The sequence below is a fragment of the Homarus americanus genome, unplaced genomic scaffold, assembly GCF_018991925.1.
Source record: "Homarus americanus isolate GMGI-L3 unplaced genomic scaffold, GMGI_Hamer_2.0 scaffold34360, whole genome shotgun sequence".
NCBI lineage: Eukaryota > Metazoa > Arthropoda > Malacostraca > Decapoda > Nephropidae > Homarus > Homarus americanus.
In genome coordinates, this window is record NW_024739403.1 from 429,254 (window position 1) to 443,021 (window position 13,768).

Below are 13,768 nucleotides of genomic sequence, written 5' to 3' on the forward strand. Positions count from 1 at the left end.
CCTCTTCCTGCCCCAAGCACCACGTCCTGCCGACCCCAGCAGGCGCATCTGAGGACTCTATGCCTGCCGAGAGGGAAGCACAGCATTCATCGCCCCCACACACCGGTTTTTTTTTCCCTCAGGCACTCCCTGCTACTGTCCTGCACCCTGCTGCTGTTGTAGAACCTGCTCCTATCATAGACCCTCTTCCTGATGTCGCCCCTGACCCAGTCATCCCAGCCAGTGACCATGAGGACGCTGCCCCTGCAGCGACAGAAGCACAACATTCATTGCCCCCACACACCCTTTATCTCCCTCTCTTCTCCCACAGATCTCGTGTGTGTAGACAGTTGTCTCCCCTAGCGGCCGGCTCATCCACACCCACGCCATTATGTCTCACATGTGGCATGCACCGCCCGTTCAGCCTCACATGTGCCATGCAACCCTGCAGACAACAAGTCTCCTACACTGCCTGGAGGGAATGGGGAGTATTGTAGTGGATTCCTCCCGTACAAACGCTTTTGTCCCTGAGTAGCCGACCCCGCGAATTCCCCAGTGTATGCCTCGTGGTCTAGGTCAACCAGCGCCGCCTTACATGATGGAGGTCTACTATTAAGCCACGCCTACCTCTGCTATATAAGACCTAACCTCGTGGTGACCTACCTCTTTTTACCTACAGCCAGTCTTCAAGTAACACCACCTCCTCCGCTCCTGCCTGGCGGTCCTCGCTCCAGCCGGCGAGCATGGCGACCCACAAGCTGGTCCTCCTCTGAGCATCCTCACCAACCAGCTCTTTCTACATCACGCTTGTAACCACGCTGCCACTTCCCAGCACCAAGCTGCACTGTACATCCAATACAATATGTATACAGAGAGCACATTGTGAGTTTCCTTTCTCCATCCTATCCTGAGTGTGAACAAAATAACCCGTACCCCACAGGCTTACTGCAGTGGCTGCGAATGACAATAGCTCGATGGATCACACGGCCAACTTTGCATCAGCTGGGGAAGGGAGAGCCAGTGTTAACCACAAAAAGTTCCTCAAATCACTTCCAGATAAAGTGTGAACAAAACATCCCTCAAGTGTATACAAGTATGACGACGACTCCCACGCCCTCATTTTCCCAGCGTGACTTAGTGGCGCTCCTCTTGGGCACATGACGAAATCGATACAAGAATAATGAATGAACAATTGTTATCGGTGATAATGATTAACTCTGAAAAACATTTATTGTTTTGCTAATGATTTAACACAGGAAATAATTGCTTCTACGTCTAACCCGATTTAGAATAAAATATACACCAGACTATCAAACTGTTCTAAACCCTTCTTCACACTTCTCACATAATACAAAGTTTCTACTGCCAGAGTAGCATGTGCATGTTTTACACTATTAGATAAACAATCTTTTAATATATGGCGAGTGTCCATAAGAACCCTATCAGGTGAAAATACAAAGATGTCCCATAACTGGTGGATCAAATGGCACTTCCCACCCTGGAAACACCTGACAACACACACACAAAGGGTGGCGGGCGAGTGTGAAGATAAAGTACCTTACAAAAATGTGCATGCGATTCAATCAAGGAGCGGATAAGAAGACCCTAGGTAACGGGTAAGCTGCCGGTACTCGGGTAAAAACACGTGTAAGCCACCACTATCAGTGAAACCAATACTACCACCACCATTACCACTATACTACTATACCACTACAACTATTACTATCACTACCACCAGTTACAACTATTACTATCACTACCACCACAACTACAACTATTACTACCACTACCACAACAATAGTACCACCATCATTACAACCATTACTACGACAAACACAACTATTGGTACCACCACCATTACAAATATCACTATGACTATTATTACCACCACCACAACTACTATACCATTACAACCACCACTACAATCATTACTAACACCACCATTACAACTAATACTACAACAATTACTACAGTACTGCACACTTGAGCTGTTCCCACTCTTCATCTCTTCTCTTTCACCACTGTGTACACGACAACAATAAAATGTACACGACTACAACAACAGCAATAATAATAATAATAATAATAATAATAATAATAATAATAATAATAATAATAATAATAATAATAATAATAACAATAAATCTATTCAGTAAAATCGTCATATAAGTTTACAACTGGTTTGGCATGTACGTAGACAATGCAGGTGTACAGTTCAGTGTGTGTAATCTATGCAAGCAATTTTCAATGTACCAAGTCGGGTATACAACAGGAGTACAGTAAACAGGAAGGCAATTCTACCAAGGATAGAGACAACAAAGCTATGAGATGCTTATTTCCAGTAGGGTCCTTTACATGAGCCCAACATGTAGCAGTCTTTTCTTTAAGCCTTTCATTTCTGTCCTTTTCCAACGTTCAACTACAGTACCTTTATTATAACCTTGCCTCTCTACATCTTTCATCCTGAACCCTCAGTCAAGTATACAGTACATTAATTTATTAATCAACTGAAACATTAATTAATCAAATCTAAATTATTCTGGAATTTATAAATACTGTAGTCATGTTTCCTTTAGTTTTGTCGAACCAGAATTTTTTTTATGACAACAGTGATTCCAAACAAAAAAGTTAAAATTTTTAAAGCAATGACTGTCATCAAACTAAAAATGGTCATTAACTTAAACATTTCTATTGTGGTGGATTCCTCGTACCCCACACTATCATTCCTATTTTTTGGGTAAAGTTGTCTGTGTACCCAAATATCAACAATAAACATTACAGATGATTTTTTTTTTTTTTACAATTTCTAAAAATACCTTAAATGGGATAAACAAAACAATAATTAGCCTGTTCTCTGTAGGTTGCCTACTAATTGTAATCTAAATGAACTAAGATGTGTGAGTGATCATGTCCTTGTAGCAGACTAATATTATTTACAAAGAATCACTTTGCTGTTCTGCCAGTCTTGACATCACTGGCACTCTCATTCATCCAGCGTTGCGGTTCAAGAAAGTTTGACTTGTTTTCTTTTTTCCGTTATCCTCGACGAGATATTGGCATCTCTATGTGCTGCCACTATGAACACTGCATCTCGCTATGAATGGTGGATCATATGCACAATCACAGTCCTCTAGATCACACAGAAAACACTTTCTTTGTGGTGGCAACAATGCCTTCGAGACAGTTTTGAAAATTCAAAATTTATTTGAATAAGTACGGTACCCTATTGCATTTCATGAGTGTATCTCGGAAATTAATACAAAATTGTAAGTCCATTTTTTCAATTTAAATGAGTTTTATCTCATAATTTTTATGTATTTTTTTTATGTAGAGTAACAGTATAATTACTAACCTTGTTATAAACTTAACCCTGTAGGGGGGAAACTATCCTTAGGTATTTTACTCTGGCTAACACCCAACAGTTTTATTTAGCTGTGAGTAACCCCTGCCCTCTTAAAGGGTTTGAGACCTTAGGTTGTTGAAGCACAGTAGTATTAACATTATATTAACAACGCACTAGCATATTATCACAAAAGGTCATTGAATTCATAAACACTGACAACACAGTGTAAGAAGAAAAAAAACCACATCTGCTCTTGCCTTATACAGCACTAGTACTGTATTGTACTGTACCACTTGGCCCACCCCAACCTTAGTGCCAGTGAGGAATTTTCTTATTCTAAATTACATAGTTAAGGAAACAGACAAACACATCTTTTCTCGAGGACGATGAGGACTGGGGTGATGGGGTTGTTGCTACAATCCTGGTTACCAACATTGTGAAATGAGCAATGATTTGTGGGGTTGCAAGAATGAAATGCACAGTACTGTATTGTGAATTATTACACTTTCATGCCTTGAGTCAATGTCTTGCTACTGCTTCACCTAACAATCCTGTGAGCCATGATAACTAAAACACTAAATGCAATCTCCCCATTTACTGGAACAATTAGTGCACAGAGGTTCCAGGTTCGAGATATCTCTGGGTATGGATAATGAATTTTATCCCGTAAAACATCGCACATCCCGAGAATTCTTCTGGGTACAGCACCATTGAAAGTTTTCTGAGAGTCTAATCTATGCATCTCACACCGAACAACTTAACTGCAGTCGGACAGAAACTGAACTGTATTTATTTAAGCAAACACCACTGCTCATGTACAATACCGCATTCAGTATTGTAAATAAACAAAATATACTACTACAGTACTGTATTGTATTGTAGTTTAGTTAACCACTCTCAATACAGTACAGCATTACAGTACAGTGGTCCCTCGGTTAACGAGCACAATCCGTTCCAGCAGGTTGCTCGTTAACCGATAAACTCGTTAACCGAAACCATTGTTTCAATAGGTTTTTGGGTAATTGGTTCCAGCTCACCGAAAATTGGCTAAATTCAACAGAAAAGGTAGAAATGTACACTTACTTTGAGGTGTGTATGTAGAAGGCTCCTGGATGATGATGATGGGAATTAGAATAGGGGTGGAGGAGAAGGAAGAAGAGAAGGCATTGGGGTGGAAGAGAAGTCACCCCATGGCACCATTTCACCCATAAAATTTTAGTTCTCTTGGTGTATTTCAAGATTATTTTCTTTAAATCAACACTGCACTGCATTATATATTGTCAATATAAAAAATATATTTCAAAATGACCAATAATTTGCTTGGAAACACAGAAAAAAAGCGTTTAGTTGAAGAGAGTCTCAAGCAAGATGTTACCTCCACTGAAAACAGAGAGAGACTAATGCCTGTCTGGTGTGTTAACAGGCTGGATGACACGCCAGAAACTAGTTTTTTTACCTTCAATTATGTTCAATAATTGTTAAAATGACTAAAAAAGTTAATATTAAACTTTTAAAATTATTGAATAGTATAAACTTCTTGATATTTACTAAAATAGTAAGGAATTTAAGCCCTAAAACCGATTACTGTATTGGCGGACTAATACTACAGCTGGTGGACCGCCAAATGCAAGCGAAAACATGTTGAAGTCGGCTCGTAAAAAACTCGTTAATCGAGGGATTGCTCGTTAACCGAAGTAAAGAATCTTATGGAAGGTAAATCGTTAACCGAAATCTCGTTAACCGAGGCGCTCGTTAACCGAGGGACCACTGTATAAGTTGTTTTTAGTTTAATTATCTTTATAAAGTGACCAGGTCCGTTAGGGGCAACCCGGGGGCCAGACAAATCCGCTTCAGTTAAAGTGCAAAATAGTAGAAGAAAATTACCCCATTTTTTATGATAATGTTTTGCAAGTTAGATAAGGCTTTTCTCAAAGGAGGATTTTGGCCTTTAATCAGGAAGCCCTAAGATGTCTGTGAACACCTCGTCATCTTCTGATGATGTGAATAAATCCCCCCAAAAAAAAAAATATATATATATCACATTTCTTACATGAATTGAAACCAAACCATGGAATATTTTTTTCTTTGTAACTTTGGATTTTTGTAAACTGGATCTATATAAATTGGAGACTGCCTGTAGAGTACTGTATATAGGTTGGCCATAATTTCAAGAATACTGACAGCAACCACATCATTTTGGGGCAACTGCTTTACCAAGTCCCCCTTTATCTAAGGCCAAAGGTGCAAGGGGACGGGAAGGGTGAGCAGTACTCTACTGTACACTGCAATATATTCAGATAGATTAACAGATTAATCCTGGCTGAAAATAGCAGGTACAGCAGTGATCCCTGGACCGCCAGTAACTTCCATTGTATTATGAGACCTGCTTGGCTAATGGGCAATACCCAGAAAATCTTGATTTGCGTAACTGAAATGATAATTTTTATATTGTTGCAAAATGTAAAGGAATACCATATACAGTACAGTACACTCTTGACAGATGGATAAACTAGTGATGTTATGAAACAGGTTATATGTTTAGAAGATTAATTAAGTTAATGTTAATTATTTTTTAATCAGATTAATGAGGATTTTCCTCCAGGAACAATATGAATCAGCCCAGACATCAGATTTATTATTTTTTTAAATTTTGGCTACCAGCCCATTCTAATGAAAACCCTGAAACAAGGATGAAATTATTCATCCAAGACCTTAGGATAACAAATTGGAATCTAACCTTTGAAGTGCCTCTGATTGATTAATGTTCCTGTAAGTACAATATAAGTGCTCTACAATAATTCTGAAATACGGAACTGTATGTGCATCAGACACTTACCATTTAATGAATTCTCGGTCTTGTCATCCATTCTTCTTTCTTGTAAATCTTCTCTCACTTTTTTCTGCAAGCTGACTTCACTGAAACCCAAAAATACTGACAGATTTGTCAAGGGGGGATTCAAATACTGTACACTGAGTTGCAAAGGTCGACTCTTGTTCACTAACTCTTGAACTTTGAAACCCTCTTCAGTAATAAAACGAAGTTCATACTCCTGCTCCCTAAGTTATGGACGGTATCTGTCAAATTTCAGTCTACATTAGATCCAAGGTTGAAAATTTGCTGTGTTTTCTTTTATTGCTGATATTCATGTGTCTAGAAAATGACACTTATTTTTTTATTAGAGTTACTTGGCAAATTTAAACATTTAATTTCATTGCATGATTTGTGATACAGTACCGTACTGTACAGTACTGTATATAGTTTCTTGGGTTAATCAAATAACACTCTCTTTCTCTCTCCGTTCGATTATTTCAATCAATAAAACAATTATTATTCATCAGTTTATCCTACGAAAATGAATATTTTGCCTGAGGTTTCAAATACGTATGCAAACACTTAGATTTCTAATAGTAATGTATCCGAATATGAATATAAATACATCCACTGAAATGCTGTATTTGAATGCATTCGAATATGAATACCAAATACGAATACTCCATCCCAGCATCACTCACATTCACAGTCATTGAGCCAGTTGCCTGATTGTCAAATTTCTTCTCATTCATTCTCATGTAATATTGCACTACTGTACAGTACTTTGTACTGTATGTGGAAAATTAAATACAGTACAGGCACTTCCTGAGTTACGACCGTCTGAGTTACGATCAACTGCACTTACGATCATCGCCCTATTATATTCTTAAAAAAATAAAAAGCGACTTACGACCGTTTGTAATATTTACAAGCCAAGCGTGAAGCGCTCTACTTTGTTTGGCACACCGTGCCAGCTCCTCCACTAAGCCAGCTAACTCGCGTGCAAAGAAATGCATATTCCCCTTATGTGTTTGCCCTTATGACAATTATTTTTTTTTACTTTTTTCCAAATATATATATGTAGGATGGTGTGTGCATGTAAAGGAGTAAAAATAAATGAAGAAAATTATGTATATATCTACCCAAAAATACGAGTTGAAAAACAACCATATCACCTCACAGCTTGACCCAGTGGCCTGGTGGTTACCGTACAGTGATGAGTCTAACTTGGCTACAATGTCGCCAGCGATGTTAACAGACACAAATGTGAAAAGAAAGTTATCTATAAATCTTCATTTGTATCAGGTATTACATTACATAACATTTTAAAATATGGAGTGATAAAGCTAAAAGGCGGGGGTGATCAGAGAGATGGAGAGGAAAGGAGTGTTGCCAACCGCTCCTCAACAGCTGAGCTTTAACTCATTACCTCGCAGTCACACACTTGTGCATCAGTACGTATTTTATTGTGAATTTACAATGTTCCGAGTTATGAGCAGATCGACTTTCAATCAAGAGTCCAGGAACGTATCCCTGTTGTAAGTCGGTGAGTGCCTGTACTGTATAAAAAAATTTATTCTGTATTCTTAAATTTTCTATTCAGAATGCATAAATCTTACATAAAATACATTACTGTATTTCATAAAGCAGATTAGATGGTTGACAGATACTTTACTGTACTCTGGTTTCCTAGCATTAGGCAATAAAGGTTGTAAAAAAGAACATATCACCAACCCAAATAACTCATTAGCAGATGCGTGGTGGAAAAAACTACACCACCTAGCTATTGAGAGTTCCTCAAACTCAATGTAGGGTTATTAAAATACAAATTACTGTATTCATGATAATTATGAATCACAATTGCAAATTTTTTTTCCAAGTTTCTGAATTTTTCATCATACTTTAAAAAGGCACCATTTTTATACTTCCCAAGGTGTCAGTGTACATAGGTTAAAAATAAAAGTACAGTATTATACTGTAAAGGGAGGTTATTCTCAACTACCCCCACTAGCTAACTCCTATTACTGCTCCTCCCCGACTTACAATGGGGTTAGGGACCCAAATCCAGGTCATAAGTCGAAATGCTTAAATACATAGAAAATCTAAAATGGGTGTCTTTTTTTCTTCTCAGCACCACAAAACTCTCACTTTTAAGCTTGCTAGCCATTTTAAAGTGAATTACAAACGAAAATTTTGTCAGTACACCGCGCAATCACTGACGTTGGGACTCGAAAATACGTAATTTGACAAAATTTTGGTACGACTTGAGGCGGTCATACGTCCGGGTGGTCGTAAATCGAGTAGGTCGCAAGTCGGGGAGGAGCTGTACTTAGTTTTCACTTTTTTTTCTCACCCACAAAACAATAAGTCTAGGTAATTTCTGGGGTACGCTGTTGAAAGCCTTGGCGATAGGTATAATTTGTCGATATGGCCACTCTGTTCCAGAATTCAGGTCCAAACATCCAGTACCTTGAGTAAGTGTGTTAAGCAGGAGAGTCCCGGCTGTTCACAGGCATTACCCAAATTTATAACAAGTAAACAACTGCCTCTGCTAGTACACACATTACAACAGCAACATCAAAAATTAACAAACAATGTTTGACCTTTTAAGTAATGAAGAAAGATACCATACATGTACACAGGCTGTAACGTGTAGAGGACAAGAGTAAAAACTAATTTACTTATCTTCTGTGGCATAAGATGGATCTTTACCTTAAAATCGTGTCAGTACAGTATTTATTCAACAGCATATAAGCCTTACCTACCAGTAAAACTTAATATTTAAGAACTTGTTATGTGGCAGCAATACATTATTTAATTGATGAATCATACGCATGACCTACTGAAAGTTTGAGTCGGTTGAAATAACATGTTACAGATAAAAACTTACACCTATCAACAGGTCTGTCTACCCAAGAACTTCTGAAGACAAAATTTTGGGGCTGGACCTGAACCCTGTACCGACCACCCCAAGACAAATCATTTTCCTTACCTACTTTTAAAGCATTCTTGCAATTTTATCTATCACTCTTACATCCCACTTGATCATCTTGGTACAATACATTTCCAACAAATCAAACTGAGTCACCATAATAAGAAAACACTACTGTACACCGATGTTTCTCACTTGACATTGGCGGGGAGGAAACTTTGAACCTCAATACAACAATCAGCATAATTTCGTGTATGTCATCATGCGAAAACATTATCTTGATGTCTATATTTAAGTATTAAATAATTTTATAGTCCTATATTTTATATTTAATTTGTAATTTAAAATGTTTATACAGAAAATAAAGACATTTAATGTTATTACTATCGCTGGTACAGTAGACGCGGCTCTCCCGGGGCAACGACGTGTAAACAAGACCTTCCTGCCGGGACACCCACGGCCTCCAGCCAGCATGTTCAAGAACACATTTCAGAGTGGCTTTCTTTCCATTCTTTATAGTATAGGCAGTAAGCCATTACAAATATGGGATAAGAAGGTATTGTAAATTAATTTATATATCATAATTTTTAAGCTAAGCGAGTAAGATGCAACTGAGCTTGGCCTTTCAACTCTGCTATTTTGAAGCTTTTGAGTTTAGGCAGTGGATGGCTTTAAAATCCTAGTTAAATTATAGGGTAAAGGTGTAGGAGAGGGTGACCACCAGAAGGACTTGTCCGAATTGGTTTAAATTTTTTCTGCCCGCTAATATGATATTAAACAAAAATGGAAACAACTGCATGGAACCTAATAGAACCTGACCTAACATACCCATAGGTTGGGGATGTTTGGTCAGGTTTTAGTAAGTTCTATGCATTATTTTGTATTATTTTTCTTATATAATGCTAATAACAATATATTAAACCCTCTCCTACACCTTTACCAATTAGACTAATGCTTTAGGACACTGTCCCCTACTTGCCAGAAACTATAAATGGATATTGTATAGAAGAAAATTTTTCTTGCCTTAAGAATACAGGTATCCAAAACCAGGTTGCCATATTAAATATGGCAAAAATTTGGTGCTTCATCTGTTGACAAATACTACCTAGTGACTGCTTCATATCTTACTTAACCAAACCTGTCTACTCTAATGTAAATTAACAAGCTAAACCAGACCAAAATAATATGGTGATACTTGGTGTTTGTGGGCCAGACTTTTTTATAATTATTTCACCACTTATAAGCTTAATAACAGCAACCTGACAAAATTTCTCCATAGCATTAGGTAGGTGTGGCAAATGAAGTCCATTTGCAAAAATAATATATGGATGTCACTTTTCTCTCTGCTAATTAAATAATGTAGTCTTTTATTTTAATTATATGATGAAAATGGTCTAATAAAAACAGTACTACAGGATACAGCAATATTTTCAGTGTTTGTGATGTGGCACATTTTGATAAAATCTGCCAGTAGTAAATGAAATTCTCGTTTACCAAGTGAATAATTATTTGCCACAGTATTTGTTATAGTTTAATTATTATTTAATTTTTTGAGTTACCGTATAGTTTCAATTTTTAACCCTCCCATGCACACATTTAAGTTTTTAAGTTTCTGTGACCACAATAAAAGTCCTCGCTCTGCAGCCAATTTTTCAACTAGTATTATGAAGAATATTTATTTATATTTGTGTTTTTTGCAGGTTCGCAATGGGCATATCAAAAGGATAACTGACAATGATATTCAATCTTTGGTTCTGGAAATTGTTGGAGTTAATGTAAGGTACGTCATACTGTACATACACTTGTACTGTGTTTAGTTTTGTATCGTGACTCTGTTTCTGAGGAGTCTCAAGTATTTTATCACACAAATTTACATGATAAAACCAGACCAACCGTTGACATTAACAGCTGGTACTAATTTCATATTTGGTAAAATTATTCTTTTGCAATCACCACCCTTAAAAAAGTGGAGATTTAAAAATAATGGTTTCCTCTGTTTGTTGAGAACTAAAAGAATCCAAGATACCACAGTACCCTCTCCTACATTTTTATTACCAAGGAATGGTTCAAAAATGGTATCTCAGTATGAAATAAAAAATAAATCCGGTTCTCTTTTGTCCTTTGTAAACACTTACAAGTCTGACAGGTTATAGTAAACCTTATTTTAAACTTGGTTATTATATTATGCAAAGGCTAAATGTTTTTTAAATATAATATATGCATGGTATATGTCCCTTGATACCTGTATTGCTTTTTTTTTTCAGCACTACCTACATCACATGTCCTGCTGACCCCAAGAAGACCCTTGGCATCAAGCTTCCTTACCTTGTTATGATTGTTAAAAACCTCAATAAATACTTTACATTTGAAGTACAGGTAAAGTACAGTACAGTACTGGTTTCTAATAAGCCAGGAATTTTCAGTTACTTACTGTATATTAGTCATGGAAATTGAGAATTGTATATTTAACTGTTACAGTACTGTAACGTATAGGGCTCACTGTACAGTATAGAGTTGGAAGATTATTTAGGTTTATTATTTTTTTTTATATACAGGGATTAGCCCACCTGGGTACAGGTCACTGATCCACATCAGGGCCTGGGGAGGTATAATAAAAATATTAATTAATTATAACCATAATAATAATTAATACAAATAAATAATAATTTTAATAAAAAATAAAATAATAATGATAACCATAAATAAATAAAAAAAATAAAAAAATAAATCAAGAGTGAGAAACAATGTACAGTATGTATGTTGTGTTGTCAATAGTAAGAGAAACAATTGAGACCCTGCAATTGTGTATGAGGCAGAAAGTCAGATCAGCAACCTGAGACTTAGTCACAATTTTTGTGATGCCATATGGCTGCAGGGTCTACCATTAGACAACACATTATGCTTCCAACATCTTCCTTGGCGGTAGTACCTCCCTGTTTGATAGCTGCCTACTCCCTACTGTAGTTGTATTTGTAAATTGAGTAAATGTACTGTATTACTATTTCAGGAATTAGAGGTTATATATATTTGATGTCAAAAGCTGAAGTAGATTTAGAAAATAATCTATGAAGTAGATTTAGGAAATAATCTCTAAACGGTTCTTAGTCACTCCTGGTGTGATTATTTTCAGATTTTTTAGTCTAGACTATTCAGTTATCAGAATTTAGAGAAAACAAGCTTGAGTAATCCTAATTATAATATCACTGCAGTGAAGATGTATCACTTTTATAATTGTCTGACATGATTTATGGAACCTCTAGTTGCAGATTACTCTTATTACTGTGACCCAGAGTTGATTAAGGTGTCCACTCTCTTAGATTTGAGTCAAATGAACTGGCTCCATTGCCCATTGCTTTGACTTTTCATTAGCTTTTGAAACAACCATTGGATTGGGATTATAGCTTTTTATACAAACTTGTGAGCAAATACGGGGCTGTTACCCTGTCTCTAGAAATTAGATAGCCCCTTGAACAAAATAAGTCTCTGCCAATGGGTGTCATGCTGGTTGTATCCCTAAAGTCATTAACTCTTTCTCCTAGACATAATAAAGGGTTTTATACTCCAATCCCTTTCTTTGTAGGTCTTGGATGACAAAAATGTTCGCCGACGTTTCCGTGCCAGCAACTACCAGTCAACCACAAGGGTTAAGCCATTCATCTGCACAATGCCTATGCGGCTGGATGAAGGATGGAATCAAATCGTGTTCAACCTTGCAGATTTTGTGCGGAGAGCATATGGTACAAATTATGTTGAAACTTTAAGAGTTCAAATTCACGCCAACTGCCGTATCAGAAGGGTCTATTTTGCAGATCGTCTTTACTCTGAGGAAGAATTACCAGCAGAGTTTAAGCTATATCTTCCAGTTCAAACAAAAGCAAAATCTGCAATGTAAGAGTACGTATATCAAGTCAAACATATGGCACATGGTCTGATTGCTATTAATAATTTGCATATTTTTATATTGTACATTGTTGTACTGTATCGAGACTTAGAAAATTACCAAACTATTAAATTGATTGAGAATTGAAATCTTTACAGTATCTTGTGAGCCTCTTCTTGCCATACATCAGAGTATCGTTTGCAGAAAATATTTCATATACGAACACAGGTTGAAAATCCCTTATCCGAAATCCTTGGGGCCAGAGTCATTTCGGATTTCGGAATTTTTCGGTTTTCAGAATGGTTAGTTTTTTTTTTTATTAGCCCAACCAGGCACAAGTCACTGACCCACATTGGTGCCTGGGAGTCGAAAATATAATAATAATAATAATAATAATAATTCATAGGTCTAGGTCGTGTTTCTCACTTTTTATCTTTTTTTCATTATTGTATTTCTTTATTATTATTATTTTATTAATACAGTATTGTTGTTATTATTATTATTATTTATTTTATTATATGTTCTTATGATTATTATTTTATTTTGGTGTACTTTTTATTAAAATTTTTATTGACTGAATAATTATTACGTATTATAATTATTAGTATTACTATTACATTCCCCAGGCCCTGATGTGGGTCAGTGATCTATGCCTGGGTGAACTAATCTAAAAAAAAAAAAAAAAATCCACAAAAAAAAAAACTTAAGGTTTTCGGAATTTCGGATAAAGGGTTGTCAACCTGTACAACAATCTTGGTATTTTGCAGAATCTAGTACAGTATGAGGATTCCTCTCTTACTTACATATTCTTTCAATATCATT

General features: G+C 36.5%; 1 protein-coding gene across 1 annotated transcript; it reads left to right on the forward strand.

Moving 5' to 3' along the window:
• Nucleotides 1-9,474: 9,474 nt before the first annotated feature.
• Nucleotides 9,475-13,095, forward strand: LOC121874677 (cilia- and flagella-associated protein 20). The gene is made up of 4 exons (XM_042378915.1): nucleotides 9,475-9,622; nucleotides 10,767-10,846; nucleotides 11,331-11,442; nucleotides 12,647-13,095. The coding sequence occupies exons 1-4, from the start codon at nucleotides 9,539-9,541 to the stop codon at nucleotides 12,956-12,958; spliced, it is 588 nt and encodes a 195-aa protein (XP_042234849.1). The 5' UTR covers nucleotides 9,475-9,538; the 3' UTR covers nucleotides 12,959-13,095.
• The last annotated feature ends 673 nt before the right edge of the window (nucleotides 13,096-13,768 follow it).

Coding starts and splice junctions, on each gene's coding strand:
- LOC121874677 (XM_042378915.1), top strand. CDS start 9,539: ATGTTCAAGAACACATTTCAGAGTGGCTTTCTTTCCATTCTTTATAGT. Junction 10,847..11,330: donor ATTGTTGGAGTTAATGTAAG/GTACGTCATACT, acceptor TTTTTTTTTCAG/CACTACCTACATCACATGTC. Junction 11,443..12,646: donor ACTTTACATTTGAAGTACAG/GTAAAGTACAGT, acceptor CTTTCTTTGTAG/GTCTTGGATGACAAAAATGT.